General features: G+C 28.4%; 2 protein-coding genes across 4 annotated transcripts in view; one reads left to right on the plus strand and one right to left on the minus strand.

The window, feature by feature from the left end:
- On the minus strand, positions 1-13,235 carry LOC111029778 (sodium-coupled neutral amino acid transporter 9-like). 3 transcript variants are annotated; one of them, XM_022308960.1, is made up of 13 exons: positions 13,218-13,235; positions 11,306-11,426; positions 11,136-11,246; positions 10,957-11,038; positions 8,050-8,090; positions 4,740-4,897; positions 4,283-4,444; positions 4,131-4,184; positions 3,429-3,605; positions 2,040-2,254; positions 1,870-1,974; positions 348-586; positions 1-260 (listed from the first exon to the last, which is right to left on the minus strand). In XM_022308960.1, the coding sequence occupies exons 2-13, from the start codon at positions 11,422-11,424 to the stop codon at positions 95-97; spliced, it is 1,629 nt and encodes a 542-aa protein (XP_022164652.1). In that variant the 5' UTR covers positions 11,425-11,426; positions 13,218-13,235; the 3' UTR covers positions 1-94. The 3 variants fall into 3 exon arrangements, with proteins under 3 accessions (XP_022164652.1, XP_022164644.1, XP_022164636.1); XM_022308952.1 differs by lacking the exon at positions 13,218-13,235 and adding an exon at positions 12,376-12,834; XM_022308944.1 differs by lacking the exon at positions 13,218-13,235 and having other exon boundaries at positions 11,306-12,280.
- Positions 7,135-17,131, plus strand: part of LOC111029772 (phosphoglucomutase) — a 21,341-nt gene continuing 11,344 nt past the window's right edge. Inside the window, exon 1 of the mRNA XM_022308930.1 lies at positions 7,135-7,412. The gene's annotated coding sequence lies outside the window, so the exon portion shown is untranslated. The remainder of the gene's footprint in view (positions 7,413-17,131) is intronic.

Raw genomic sequence — 17,131 nt, forward strand, 5'->3', positions numbered from 1 at the left:
TTAATGAATATGAAAATAAATTGGCTATATTAATTTCAATAATAATTTACAGGTTTTACTTTAAACTTTTTTAAACAAAATTTAAAGTTATTTTTCAAACGAAAAATTGAGCAATTAGATTAGCTAGTCCGATTAATGATATTGAAATGTGAAAAATGACTGAACCAAATGTTAAAAGATTGCGCCTTCTCTGTGATGCCAAATGTAACATGGTTGGTAATGTATATATGTAGACAAATCCACAAATTGCTCCACTAAATCTAAGGAAAATACAGTAATATATTGTTATGTACAGATTTAATTAAGAAAACATAGGAACACAAACAGAAAAATAAGGATTTTCTTACCGTATTACTGTTCCTATATGTGGCATGAAGATTGCAAATAATATGCATATGAAAATTACAAAACAATTAAGTGCAATAACGTGTAAAACACTGGGGTAGATTGATAGCTCAAGAGCTGCAAACACTTGTACTCGTAGCATGTATGATATCAAAGGATAGACAGTCAATAATTGAAAGAATAGAAAAACTCTAGCAATGATGCTAAATACATCTGTTCTAGGAAAATTGTTCAAAAAATTCTGAAAAAAACCAAAAGATATTAGCAACCCACTTATTACTGTTATTATGTACATACAATTAAATATTTAAAGCATAATAATTAACAATTATGTGTGATTCCACTTTCAAGTACCATAATGTATTAACTTAACTGTAACTATAAGTTAGATGGTAAAAACAAAAACGAAACTAATAGTCACAGAAATAGTTTTTAAGACTGTACTAGACTTATATTTTATGCTGCCTTGATTAGTTATGAATTAGTTTAAAAACTTGTAAAAGTCAAAATATTATCATCAATTATCTTTGAAATTGAGGCTTGATTTAATGGTTTATGTTTCATTTTAGTAACATGGCATTCAAAATTATTGTTCAATATTTTTCTTTGCTTATTGTTAATATTTAATAGTTAACACAACTTACTCTTATTAAATGTTAACATTAAGGGGAGGTCACACATGTGTTGTCTCTGTCTTACAAAGAACTGTAAACTTGATACAACATATCAAATTTGCATTTAGCAGAACCAGTTTTGTATTGTCAGCTTTAATATTAGGACAAATTATTCTATGATTAAACTTAAAGTTAGGTATAAGTTGTATAGAACATTTTTTGCATTTGTACTACGTTCTTGCACTTTTTATGAAAATTTGTTATAGAAGTTATCAGTGTGTATAATATTGCATTTTAAAATTGCTTAAAACATGCTTAGAAATTAAAATATTGTAAAAAACCAACTTAAAACTTGAGATTCATTCTATATTAATGTTTACATCACAAAATCGGTTCTTCTGACACAGGTTTGTTATGTTGTATGTTGTAATTTGCTTTGTGAAGTTAGAGTTAAATGACAATACATGTGGGTATGAAGTCCATTTTAATGGTTAATGAAGTGACTGATTTATAGAATTACATCTGTTAATGTACAAAAATGTTATTTAACTAATAGAAATAGAAATGCCAATTTAAATTGTTCTAAATTAAAAAAAATACTAATAATTTTTTATTTTATTGTTATAAGATTGACATTTGACAAATAAATTAAGTTCAGTTATTATATAATTTCTTTATAAAGTAGGTAAAAAATAATTTGTTAAAATTTGAATTTTAAAATGTGTATTCTTATTTCTTATTCTAGTTTATTTAAGATGTACTATATTATGTACATTGTATTTTATTATCTACAATAGATTTATAGCTCATAAGTCATATTATCGACTTTTGGCAAACTTTGTACTTTGGCCCCAGAGTGCTTATTAGAATATAATTTGTATAATATTAGTAGTTATTATATTATACTTACATCCTCGATGCATGATTTAGCTAATGGAAAACATACATAGAAAGTAATTCCAATTAATATATATGTTAGGAGAACAAGAGTGAATGCTATTGATAGATCACGGCCCTAAATGTAATGAAAACAATTTCAAAGTTAGTATTTGATTTTAAAATAATAATATAGTTACTTGCATTATGTTTTTGATTTTCATTATTTCTCATTATCGTAATGATAATATTATGTATGAACATCGATAATGTAAGCATACCAGACGTTGCAGGAAATGTGTTTTTATAAAATTCAGAATAATCTGTTAATCCTTCTATAGTTGGTGCAGACATATTTATTCCCCAACTATATGATTTTATTAGGACAAATATGAATAGATACAGCACAGCCAGAGTTCCTAGAAAATCAATTTAAATCTATTTAAGTATATACAGAGTAATTCACTAAGCATGCTCACTTCCATTTTTTCAAATTTTAATTTTTGGAATTTTTAAATACTCCTCAAATCCATTTGCTCGCTTAAGGTTATCCAGTGGCAATTTAAACTTCTATTTTTCAAATGAAAACACCCTTTCTAGTTTCTACTGTAAATTAGTTAGTGAGTAATTTTTTTGAAAACTTTTATGTTCCTAAATCAAAACTCGAATGAGTAGTTTCCCAGTTATCAAAATGTTTAAAATAAGAATAATGGTCCTTAAAAATGGTTTTACAAAAATAAGAATTGAATCTAGTATTTATTATATTTAGACCATTTTTACAAACTATAAATATTGATAAATTAATATCAATCAGGTACTAAATTAATGTTCAAATAGCTATTCCCCAACATCTTCCAAACCCATTATCATGAGCCTATTGTCCTTAGAATTCAATGATAAATAACTCGTGAGGCACTCCTTTGAATTTTTATTGTGATACATTTCCCACAAAAATATATCCGTTAAATAATTTGTACTAGAAAAAGGGCGTTGTCATTTGAGAAACAGAAGTTTGAGTCTCCACAAAATACTCCTTAAGTAGTACAAATAACTAAATAAAAATATGGAATGAGCATTCTTGGTGAATCGTCCTATACCTATACAGTGATACAAAGTGTTTTACCGTGTTCATCGCCGTCAATAAATATATTATATATTATATTTATGACAAATTTGTTTTTTAAGTTTTTAAACTATTTGTTCCTATTATTTTTTATGCAAGTATAGACGTTAACTATATTATAGGTATTAAATTGCTCTTTTTAAATTGTATTTAAGATTTGAAAATGTATAACTGTAAATATTATGTTAAATAATCATAACATTTTTTTAATTACCTACGAGAAAAATTGTCCCAAGAAACTGAATAAATTTAAAATTTTTAGAGACATAAATTAAAAAACTCATTGATATTTTCTAGTGAAAACATTAAAAAAAAAACTAAAATGAATAACCTTGTACATCCACAACATTATTCAGTAATCGTTTACCCAATGAAAATAAAAATATATAAATATAAAACGCCGAGTTGTGAGACAAATGCGACTATTATATAATTACACCAAGCGTGTAGTGGCATGTTCATCAATTTACCCAAAGAATTAAACTTCGTGAAAAACGTGGCCGATCTAAAGTTCAACAGCGGGGCAACGATCACGACGAGAAATATCGGTACCGTTGTGTTGAGATCCCAAATTCGTTCGTATAATGTCCACTGCCTGGTCGTGTTGGACGTAGCATTTATATAGTCCGAATTGCTTGGACATATAACTGAAACGAAATGATTACAATTTACATGATATGATAAGGAATTTTTTTGGTGGGTAGGGGACCCAGGGGGTGTGATTAGCGTCTCTACTTTTTAAACTAGCTCCCTCATATATTTATGCCATTTGTGAACTTAAAAAAAAAAACCTTAAAAAGTTCACATAATAACGCAATCGTCAGCTGTGGTCGAAATGGCTCAAGATAAGTGGAGGGATGTCCCCTTACAATTCAGATTTAGGCCTATACGAAAAATAAAAAGTTTTCTTATACATAGATATAAATATAAAAATCATAATAAATATTTAATTTTAAAACACAAGTCTTAGGAGGAATGCGTTATTCTAGACAAAATAAGTAGAGGGATGAAAAATGTAAATACAAAAAAGTGGAGGGATGTCATCAATACACATTTTTTTAGAAATACGGGCTTGGGAGGGTGCCGCGACCTTAATGACCCTTGGCATTCGATATTTCGAATACAATTTATCCAGACGCATAGTGGGTTTAAATTTTAATACTCTGACTTACGGTTAGTAGTGTTGAAGTCGAACGACCCCGTGTTTTCGTCCGCAAAGAGCAAATCTGCAGCCGCGCCAAAAGTTTATTTTATGATTATAGGTTTATCAGTCGGTCACAATAATATTATAATTTTGTCTGGAAAAATTACGATTTTGCCTTACCGTGAACATATCCGACAGAATAATATAAAAAATTCGACATCAATATCCAGTACACTATGTTGGCACCTAGTAAAATTATGAACGAGAATAGTTTCGCTATTACTTCGGCCCAAGGGCCCAGCAACTTTTTGCTCAATTGTGCTACTTCGCCGGTATCGTTTCCTTAAAAAAAAAATGAACATCACAACATTAGAAAATGTAATTTTTTTATTGCTCAATCGCTTTTTATGTAGGCAATATACATAAACTTTTTCACTCATTGTCATTTCCAGGTATAAAAACACCTGGCGAATAAACGATACGGAACCGGGTGGAATTATTGTGCTAAACAGTTTTCTCCCGTTTCTAGTTTTTTGAACGGAAAAAAAGGTATGAAAGCACCTATCAGTTGTCTCTTATAAATTCTATTCGTGGGTGGTGGGCCATTAATTAATCATGATTTTCGAAACATATTTACCGTGAAGTACTTGCACTCTAAGAATGCGATTGGACGTGTATAAGCATAGTGCAGCTATGATGAACATTAGTAATAACCCCATCACTAGTCCTGCACGTTCCACGCTCCAAGGCATTGCCAATAGGGATGTTCCCATTATTGTGTTCCATATTGCGAAACTAAAATCAAATATTATATTATTTATAATACCTAGTCTAGTCAATCTATCGATCAAATAAATTATAAATATGTGTACACGTTGATTCGGCACTTATCGTAATATGTCGGTATTTTTTTGAAATTTGTCTACAAAATAAAAAATATATTTGTGGGGTTATGAACATATAAGTACCCAGTTGTTGATTGGTAAGTATTCTACTTTTACGACGAATAAATATCTAATGTTGTACACTAAAATTGTTCGTGTTTTTAGATAGTGTATAGCTCAAATTTTCTATGAAGGATTTCTTTTGGGGGTGGGGTAGGCTAATTGCTAAACTTAATATAATACATATAGGTTCGTTTTGCGTATATTATTTAATATTTATGTTGCAGATCCAAAACCATATACATAGAACCATAGAACCTATAGAGTTGCCGCCGATACCTAAAAATTCGCCAAATATCTTGGTTTTGATTAAAACAGCCCTAACACGATCATAATATTGAAAATATCAAAACCGTTTCGGTACCTATTTATTGTCGCGTTCTTATTGATGTCTCTAATTTTGATCGAGTATGGGCCGCTTTAGTAGCTTATTCCGTTAGGGAAATCCTATAAGTTCTAATGCTAATGGCATGTCGCATAAATATAGAGGACTACCTACGATCATTTCAGCAGAGATCTACCATAGTAGAGGTGACAACAAAAAAGTTACGACCGATAGTTGAATGTTGTTAGTTTTTTAATTGTTGACTTCAATTAGTGCATACTTGAATAATACAGCATATACGTAGCTTATAAAACGGCCGCTGAGTCACTAACATTAGTTTAACTTTCAATTTGAGGAAGTGGAAATTCTTTCCCCAGATTTCCTCCACCCCAGTTCGTTCTTCTTTTCTGAATTATTTTCAACACCAATGAGTTTCTGTCTACTCTTTCTCTCGTTCCTTAGAACACCTCATCAACATTTCCGTAAATAGGAGTATTAGAAGTCTTATAGATTTCATTAAATTTAGCGACAACAATTTTAAATCAGTCGACTGACTCCGAACTTTATACTTTGTACTTGTAAGACCTCTTCCAAAATATGGTGTGGTTGTTTTCCACCCTTTCCTTGCAAAACCTCGCCTTGAAACTGTTCAAAATAGATTTGTATTTTAATATTGTTCTTATATTCTTAATTTCCCAGCTACCCACCATGACTTTAATTATTCGTGAAGTCCTACATCATATTCATGCTTTTTCCTAACGACATTGAAGCTGACCAACAGTTTATTAATTCCCTTTTAAATAGCTTTGAATACTCCAGATGTTCTTGTAAGAATCTCGTTTAGAGTTTCTTTTTTATTTTACCCGCCATCGCCATCAGTTTCCTTTATTTGTCTCAAGTCACATCACATTGTAGGTACGTCCATAACCACCATTTACTGCACGTTCAGAACTTGTAGTCAATAATAAATAACTTATATCTTGGATCTATTACTTTACCTATTATGTTTGTTAACCATTTTGTAACTTTCGTTTAGCGTTTATACTCCATTAAAAAAATATATACATGTATAATATATATTATTTGTCAGTAATTAGAAAAAATGTAAATAGTTAATTAAAAAAAAAATGTTTTATAACATTGATCGGTAGGTACGTATACCGGGTTAATGAATGAACTCAAATAATTATCTTGATGATTTATAGAAATATGATGGTGTTTCTAAAACCAAAAATTCGAATTCTATATAATAAGTTTCATTTATACGACGTTTGTTATGTATGAGCGAATAATAATCGTATGGTATCCTATCCCAACCCCCTGTCGTTCACAATGTAAATATGTCACTGACCTCGGGCACAATAATTTTCGTGATAATTATATTTTGTAACTCGGGACGGAACTCGGTTGAAAATAATCGTGTGTTTTTATTTCGAAAATTTGAGTGCCCTATATAATTACTCATCATTATAATATTATAATATAATCTATATATATATTATATATACACACAATATATACGCACACAAATAAGTAAGCCCTGTACCCGCCGCTATATTTCACGGGTTGTTGAACCCTACGGGTAGACCCGGCGTGCGTGAGGTGCAACGACCCCAGACTCTCCGGGGTTAGTTTGGCAGATCAATAAACCCCTTTTCGCCGCCGCCGCCACCGTCTACGTGTTAGTCTCGGGGAACCGCTCGCATTCCGCCGCCGACGTCGCTCCGCGGCTTTACCCCCATTCATCGAGTGCCGGCCGGCCGGCCGGTCGGCGGTCATCACTATTATATATTTATGCACATATATATTTATATATAGGATACAAGCGTGCCCTTTTACGAGTTCCGTAATTCTTCAACCACAGTACAAAAACATTATGCATAGATTGTCGGTGTATACATTTATAAACGACATGTCTCACTATCTCTCGGCGGCCCTCCGTCTCTAAAAAATGTATGCGGCACGATCGTTCGTTTATTCACAACCTCTGCGGCGGGGATGACACTGCAACGGCAGACGTCAGACTGCACCGAATAGTAAGGTAACGCACTCGAGCATATGATATATTATAGCTGATGTAGAGTAGTCGGTAGACGCGTGTAACGTGTATAATAATAATAATAATAATAATAATTAGTGTTTAATCAAATATATAATTATGAACTGTGTAGGTATAGAAAAAGTGATTGTGAGCATATCGTATAAATACATCATTTTTCGAATCCTCTGAATTTTGTTTTTGGCCCAATTATATACCCGCCATGGGTTCCTACAGACAATACGACACACGTATTAGGACTCGAATGTAGTATGTACTATGGTCTTGGTCTATGATGAAAAATGTAGACACAATGTAAGTGTTATATACTATTATGTTTTATTGTATTGGTAAATTTTATAAGCGAACACATCATTGCATGTCGCCACGTGATGTCACGCAAGTTGCCACGGATATCCGTAAATATTGAATATATTTATACAAAATTTAAATGTCGAGTATTTTTTAGAAATATTCATTTACTCATACCTACTAATTACGATGTTACAACTAATTGAACTGTGATAGTGTGATTTATTGATTTTCACAATTATATGAAACATACACTAGTCAAATAAGAACCTAATACTTAATAAATGATAAACGATAATAAAATATAATGTTTAAAAAAAATACTTACATGGTAATTATACTATTTTGGGTGTATGGCTCATTGGTAATCTATAAAATGTTTAAACACATTTTTGTTAATTTAATAAGTGACACAATGTGGTATTGTAAAAAGTTATCACTAATCATTTTGTAAAAATATTTACTAAGATTAGACTTTTAACCTATTTAATTTGAAACATAAAGATTATAATATTGTATTCATTAACCAGAGTTTTGACAGTTTAATGAAACCTATATATTTATAGATGATAATAGAATAGTCATGAGCACCTAACTATATTTAAATAATTTAGATTTTTATTGTTTAAATATATATTAATAAGCTATTTTAAATTTTAATCGGATGTACCTATTGGTTTTACAATCATGTGTGTTTTATTTTTTGTATACAAATTTTATTGTTGTATTCGTATAATCTTTTGAAGAAATAAAAATGGTTTAATATTTAACTTTGAAGGTGGTTGTTCGTTTCTGGTTTAAAATCGGTTTAAGTTTGTAACTGGGTGAATCTCGTTTATACTTCAATGGCCTCCTTCATCTAATACAAAGATGTGTGTAGATGCCATTAAAAAAAATATATTGTTGAATTTTAAGTAATTCTGAACTAAGTATAAATTGTATATTAATATTAAGCAGACGTAACGAACATATTACAAATAAATTAATACGTTTTCTAAAAACGTGGTGAATATCATATCTAGGGAACTCAAATTTAAAAATTAAGAAGCTGAATTTTTTGGTGTTGCAAGACAATTACAATACATCAACACCTACCTAAAAATGTTTTGTCAATGCTGGATTTGTGACATCCTCATTACACCACTGTTGTATTTTGGCTCTTTTTGAGCTATTTATTGACTATATTTTAATTTTTATCGATTTATGTTGATAATATTTTCCGTGACAAAAAGCTTGAGTATTTAATACAAGGGTCCTTATAAGTTCATACAGCAATCAAAAAATATTGAAAATACATTAGCACTGTTTTTTTTTATAGCCATTTGAATTTAAAAAACAACAAACAACTTTTTATCAACGTTTAAAAACAATTAAAACTAAAAAAAAAAAATTAAAAATTGAAAATGTCAAATGTCTATAAATAGCTCAAACGCTACAAAATATTATGTAAAAAAATTATAATATATATATATTGTATATTATATAGTACATATTTGGTGAACATTTTAAGTATTTACATTTATTTGTTTCTGAGTTACAATTTTTTGTAATTTTTTTATTATTAAAAATAATATCGAAAACCGGTTTCGCTTAAAAATCTCGGTTTTTCTCAAATTTTTTATGTGTTTTTCGGATTATTTTGTAATTAACTGGGAATTTTTACTTTTCTTCGAAGTACTCCCTCAAAGTATCAACTAGAAATTCGATTCAGAAACCACACTCAAAGTTGGAAATCAAAGCATTTTTAAGTTTAAAAATTTAAAAAAAACATCATTGTAAAATCAATATTCATCGCCCTCTCAGAATCTAAAATAAGTTACTAATGGTGATGTATAATGTGCGTGCAGTTATTAAGTATAAAATATTCTTATACATTTTTGCTGGCTCCCCTCAGAATTGTAATTTTCATGCAATGCTTTAATATGTAATTGAAAATTAAAAAAGAACCATTGAACAGTAACACAGTCAATATTTAGTACTCGAGAGTTACCACTCGATGATTCGGTACACTCCAAACATACTATACCTACATCAAAGCGAGTATTAATTTATTTTTATTATATAATTTATATTTTCCATTAAATTACTGTTTGTTATTTTTAAATTTCATTATAAGAAGTTTATTTTGTGATTTTAAATTAATTAATTAATTATATACGACAAATATCTAAACTTTATATAATATACCTATGTCCTATAACAACCTATTTTGTTATTATTATACGTCCAGAGTAGTTGGGTATTTTATTATCAGTTAGTTTTAATCATATTTAGAAATAATGATATTTTTATTTTATAGTTCTTAAATAAATTAAATAATTGGGATTGTAACATTTTATATGCATTAAAATTTAATAGGTACCTCACAATCGCTTTCTTAAGTCTTGGTTACAATTACATGTATAAATTGCCTATTGAAATTAGAAGTGTAAAACTAATATTATAATCATTTATATACGACTTCGTTTCAAAAATATAAAATTAAAATTAGTTACACATTTTTCTATTCTATATTAACTGATTCGTGTTCAAAATATCACCACAAAAAAAGTAGAATACGATATTATTTTCAAGGCTCATTATATCATATTTCGGTTTTCAAAATTCGAGGTATACCATGTTATAGTACGTAACTATAGGTTCAAAGCATTAGAAACCATACTGGGGTTAGCAGTGTGTGAACGTTATTGATGTATAAAAATAAAATGTTTTAATAATTTTTTATACATATATATAATGTATAATAAGTAATAACATATTTTATCGTTTTTTAAATTTTTTTATTATACTAAAAATTAATTTAAAATTATTATAAAAGTATTATTTAATTTAAATACCTTTTATTCGTATTTATATAAAACGCATGTAGCAGATGTTAATGATCAGTGTATATACCTTATCGTAAATATTAGTTTATAATATATTTTATCAATTCATTATTTATTAAGTTACTATGGACGTAGGTACTGTTATACGTAATTTATAAATTATAAATGCCAATAAAAGAAAAGAAAAAATATAAAATGTTAGGTTAAAGTACCTAATTATTATATAAAAAACTAAAATATTAGTAATTAATTAGTCTTAACGATAGTAGTATACCGTCATTTAGTTCTACTTACACTTATTATTTTGTTTTTTATAATTTTATACCTTAGTTCTTAACTTAAATATATTTTTTAAACTAGTAATTTGTGTGAAATTGTATACTGAAAAATGAAAAATGTTAACTTACAGTATCGCCTAATGGAATGTAAGGCTGTAATTTTCGATAAAATTTTGGCCTGTTTAGTATATCATAGTCCAAACTAAAAGACCTGAAAAATGATTACATTCATGTTACACTGTTTATTAAATTTTTACTATATTTACTTAGAACATGTATTTAACAATGTATCTGAATGTCGAGCATACCTCAAGTAATACGGATATAGTAATTCATTGGCCTTTGACTGAGTTGTAGGTGCTTTATTATTCTCTAAATCACTGTTTTCCGAATCATATTTGAATATGAATCCATTATCTCTGAAAAAAAAATAGTACTGTTGTAGTACTATAGTATAGTATAAAAAAGTTGAACTTACGCTATGCTTGTTCTGCTCAGTTCTGTATTTAATAGTGGTTGGATTTCACAATCCGTGATCATAGACTTGGCCCTGGGTCTACTGGACCTTTTAAACGACTTCTTAGAAACTCTACCCATTGCTTTTAAGTGTTCATAATAAAAACAAATAGGATGATTGTTTTAATAATAAATTGTAATACATTTACTCCACATGGTTACATATCTAACGCACTCGTAAGACTCTCTCGGAGCTATGTCTTTTATTTTTCCATTTACACTACTGCTACCTGCTGTGCTATGTTGTTCGAATCTTATCAATAACAATGACCCTTAAACTCTATTCACCTTGTTCTCATAGCCTACTTTATGGAATCGCGCGCGTCTATATTATAGTATAGTAGACCGTCAATAATTTTCGGGCAGAAGATGCATATCGTTTAAATAAGGCAGTTTGGTCAAAGGCGCAAAAAGAAGGCGTGGCTTGGAAAAATAAGATAATACCAATGCTTATGCAAAAACTGAGATTGAAAACAAGGCCAGATTAAATTCAGTAGTTATAGTCAGCACAGAAACCGATTCGCGTATAAATATATTATGTACACCTGATATATATGTATATACAATATTATTTGTGTGATAAAAATGTAATTGCTAATTATTTTTAAGGTATGTACCTACGTACGAAGTGTGTATTCGCTAACTCTTTTTATGCAATCTTGGATATTATTGTTGAACGATTTTCATGGCCAATCGGTCCGTTCAATATTTATAGATCATTGAAGCTAAATAACATGTTATCGCGATATCCCGTTAATGTAAAGGTGCATCGTGCATAATCAGACATAATATTATATTATATTAGCCAATAGCCATAGACCATAACCTATTTACTTAAATCGTATAATATTTAGTACTTATCCACTCTTAGTCTATACTTCGTGTAAAATTTCGATAGCATATAAATAATAAATCATCGCATAAACTAAAAGTGATGAGAAAATAAACATATAACACCACTTAATAATATTCAATTAGTTAATTGTTAACTCATGATTAAAATGTCAAAAAATAATAATTAATTATACTTACCATATTTACAGTTTAGGCTCTCTACATCTACGTAGTATTAAATATGTTTAGAGTTTAGAGTTATTTTAGCAATAATTTTGTTAATCTAGCGAGAACACGTAAATAAATTGTTGGACAACACAACAGCCATCGGCCGTGGCCCATACATTCTACATAATATTATTATAAACGCGTGTGGTACAAAGTGCTTACATTCGTATACTGTGGTCTGTGACTAGTTTGACATTATATTATTATTATAGAGAGAGGTGACGTCCGATACATATGCGACATGGTGGAGACGGAAAACTTATCTCAGATGACCTATTATATAAACATCATTATTTTTATAGTTCACTTAAGGGGTGGGAGCCGGGAAGTGAGAGTTGTTATTGCCTATAGAGTATAGAGTGTTAACATGCCCAGTCCAGATTAAAAATATAATCCGCTCTTAAATGAGCAGTGGTAGATCTAGGATTTGGTTTTTTTTGGGAGGAGGGAGGGTGGCGCAAAATATACATTTTTCAAAACAATATTAAATTGGTATACTATAAATATGATATATTTTATATAATATGTAGTATCGATTTACGGTTAAACAGTCGTAATAATTATAATTTACAAATTTCAAATATTGTTAATGTTTATTCGATAGTTAGTAATAACCTACCTAATAAGATACACATTGTTTATAATTTTTAAATATAGTTAAATATACAGTTTGTATTCCCTTATAAATAAATCAATTTCATTGACCTGTAATTATAATAAGCGTTATCATTTAGAATCAAGTTATAATAACAAATGTTTATACAATTATTAAATAAATAATTAGAAAAAGTTCTTTGTTGTTAATTACTTACCAATATGTTACATACATGCATTTAACAGACTTTGAGCTTATTTCAAACAATGGTTAAGTTAGATGTGATGAAACAAAATAAATTTTGTTTTGAAAATGGATTAAATATTTTTTTTGACTTGGTCAATTTAATATTTTAATCTTTACATCTTAATTGTTGAATTGTTGTGTGTGACTCAAAATACGGTTGAATTTAATTTAACCTTAAATTTGATTTTATTGTATGATGTACGAATGAATAACATGATGCGAACTTCACCAAGTCGTTTGGACGTGTGGGGCATTGCATTAGGTTTGCGTTAGTCATTACATAGTAGATAATATGTTAATGTTTTTCATGTAATGTGTACCCATACTATGTGTTAAATACAGAACACTATACTGTTATAATGTTATGTAATTTGGAAATTTTGGAATGTAAAACTAAAATAAATCTAATTGGTATTTGGAAGATATAACTTATTGATAAGACGATCCGTAATCCTATGTATTTATTGTTAAAATAACGGCCTTTACTATTGCTTAATAGTTTTTTTATAGTATAATATATATATTATAAGTTATAACATATTATTGTGTAATAATATAATAAATTATATCAGACTGCTGCAAACCAAAGCATGACACCAAGATACGTCTATAAACTATTCCTTACTCCTATTTCATTCATTAAAATCCCCAAAAAAATCCCAATTTACTTCAGCTATTATGTCATATCGCTTTGTATTGAGTTTTAATGTTTCACTAATTTTGTACTTTCTGTTTCCGATTGCTATTTTTCACGCTGCTTTGCCTTATAAATGTAGCTTCATACATGGCTTATATACATAAAATTAACATAAATGAATTTCATCCTTCTATTGTATAGATAGTGTACTGCCAAACGTTTTGTGTACATTTCAACGAGCCTTTTTTAAAGTGTAAACTGTAAAGAATATATACTTCAGATTATTTGTGCTTTGTGCAGCGAAGAATATATGTATAGGTACATACTACCGTCTACCATAGATTATAAATACTAATATCTACTACATATTTAGCGATGTATATCGTAGTCTTCCAATTACGATGATGTTTTTGGTTTTTCCTAAAAATGATGATTTATGTGAACACTTTTGAGTAGTAAAAAGGATCCAACGTAGCTTCATGTGGCAAATTTATGAATACTGACTTAGATATATTATGCATAATATGAATAAGATGATAATGATTGATTCTATGGTTTCCACAGGTCGTTTCTCAATTGTTTCTTTACAGTATGCTAGAATCTAGTATCCCTTAACGTAAGAAAAAACTAGGTACCAGTAAAAAAATGTGGTAGGACTCTTAGGTTGTCGTAGCAATAGTTTAACTTTATCTGAACTCTGCCATCTGATAATGTTTAGTAGGAAATTCGAAAAATTGATCTCACTGGACTACTATGATATTGTCTGATACACAACTTAAAGTGGTGGTATTACTGATACAACATCTGTATAGCTACTAAACCTGTAGAGCCACGAAGTTGCTTCCTATCTTGTTTTGCCTAGAGCTTAAAATCATAATGCAATATTTAAATATCATTCATTTGGCGAATCCCAGGAAAATGTGTATTATTATAATTGTACGTGTTATACTTATTATATTTCATAATATACCTGTATATTTTCATTTATTATTATATTATACTCGAAAATAATAACTGTTAACTAAAATGTACATTTTAACTAACATAATATATGGTATTGAACTGAACTGGAATCTCAATAAAAATAAATATACATTTGAATTAATTATCAATTGATCGAATAGTCCACAGTACGTATGCAGTGTAACTTATAAGTTATAACAAACAGGTTCTAAATTCTTTAATACATTACAATTTTGATAAATTTAAGAAGTGGAGTGATGAATGCAATGATTTTACAAAGATATTGAGGGAGGTTTCAACTAAAACATCCTAGTTTGTGCCTAATTGGGGAGTTCAAATCATTCATAGTGAACTTCAAAATATTCTGGAATATTTGAAATTTATAAAACACCAATTTTTGACAAGACTTAAAACAATTTTCAAAATATTTTGACCCTTTTTGAAGTACTAATCGACATTTGAAATTTTCGATTTATGTTAATATTTTTTTTCCTGAGTGAAATAATAGCTTCAAAATTGAATACAAGATTGTTCATAATTTTTCTTAAAGAAATGTATAAATATTTAAAATACTCAATGGCATGTAGAAACTTAAAAAATATTTTTTTGAGATTTAAAGTCCAAAATACTTCAAATGTTGACAATATTAAATATGTAAACAAAAAAGAACGATATAAGTTATTTTGTCGTAATTCAAAAATTATTATTCATAAAAAATTGAAACTTTTTTCGTCAATACGTACATAAGTAGGTAGGTAAATACTTTATAAAATCAAATTTTCAAAATATTTAGTTAAATGTAATATTAAGCTTTTTCACCACTACCTTATTCACACTTTTCTAAGGTACTTCAATGTTCACTTACCAAATATTACCAACAATAATATCTAATGTAATAGTTTTATAATTACTACAGGTATATAATATATGCGATGTTTTTGGAAAAAAAAAGTCCAGCATAAGAACCATGTTATTAATGGAAAAATAAATTAACACACCCATTAGTCATTACAGTGACCCAGTTAATGATTAGATACTCGAAACCTTAGCTAATATAGTATACACCGCAATGACTTCACTGATTTTTTTTTAATTGATGTAAGTTAAATTGCCTATCTTATAACATAAAGGTATCATATTATATGGAAAAAATTGAATATAATCTAGTAATTGAGTACCTATAATCTATATACATGGTATATACTACAGCGTCTTTTACAAATTAATGAAATTTAAATAAACATCGAATATTCTACTATAAATAATTTATCATAATAATCATGAAAATTAAATTATTTAATTTAAAATATTTAAAATTTAAGTTCATATTGTGACATAACTTCGGTAAACAATTTTTAAAATGTAGTGAAAACAAATTTCCATTTATAATTGGTTATACAATATTGAGAACACTCGAACAAATCTCTAATGATGATGCATGAATATAAATAATAAAATAAATACTTAACAAATTTATCTTTAAGGCTAAAAAAAAAAATAAAATGTTATATAATATTATATTTTGATCAACAAATCAACTTATAAGTTGCAACTCTTGGTGACATAGGTAGATTAACATTCATTTTCTCGAAAATTTTTAATATTTTTAGAAATATTGTTTTTAGATAATTTGAAGTCATTGCAAGACAATAAAAATATTTAATTTTTTTAAAAATTATTTATATTAATTTTTTTTTTTTTATGTTTTTGAATGACATCATATTTTTTAATTTTATATTTATTCTTAGAATATTTTTCTAAGTACTTGTATGAACAAAATCGAACTTTCGGGCGGGTAATTAATTAGTAATAAGCTTATAACTTATATCATAATGACTTATGAATATTTAAACTTTGATTAGCGGAGTGGAGACAGTGGAGAAGCACAGGTATACCTGATAAAATGTTGGGCCATTGCTCAAAAATAAATTAAATCAAAAATTATATTATAATATATTACTATATTTCTATGTAACTTCCAATTATATAATAAACATATCTCCAAATATTTTTTGATTAAATTAATGTTCACCTTTAAAGTAATCACGTTGTTAACTGTAGTCCATATAGGTTAGGCTTTTAGAGTGTTTGGGGTTCACTTGTTAAAAACAATGAGATATTTAACTGGAGTTATTAACACTTTAAACCTGAATATAGTTTAGGTAGATTACCTAGTGGCGTACCGGTTGAAGCTTGGAAACGTCTCGTGTTGCGATAATCGCGAGGATTAATAATAAATGTTCATTTTGAAGGCAATAAAGTTTAGAAATGTATTTTGGTCGCGT

This window comes from Myzus persicae, unplaced genomic scaffold, assembly GCF_001856785.1.
Source record: "Myzus persicae strain clone G006 unplaced genomic scaffold, MPER_G0061.0, whole genome shotgun sequence".
NCBI lineage: Eukaryota > Metazoa > Arthropoda > Insecta > Hemiptera > Aphididae > Myzus > Myzus persicae.

What these genes read in the sequence shown, in the direction of transcription:
- LOC111029778 (XM_022308960.1), bottom strand. Translation starts at nt 11,424, where the DNA reads ATGGGTAGAGTTTCTAAGAAGTCGTTTAAAAGGTCCAGTAGACCCAGG. An exon ending in CTGAGCAGAACAAGCATAGC is followed by an intron (nt 11,247 to 11,305) that starts GTAAGTTCAACT and finishes TTTTTTTTTCAG; the next exon opens with AGATAATGGATTCATATTCA. An exon ending in CACGAAGTTTAATTCTTTGG is followed by an intron (nt 2,255 to 3,428) that starts GTAAATTGATGA and finishes TTGATTTTCTAG; the next exon opens with GAACTCTGGCTGTGCTGTAT.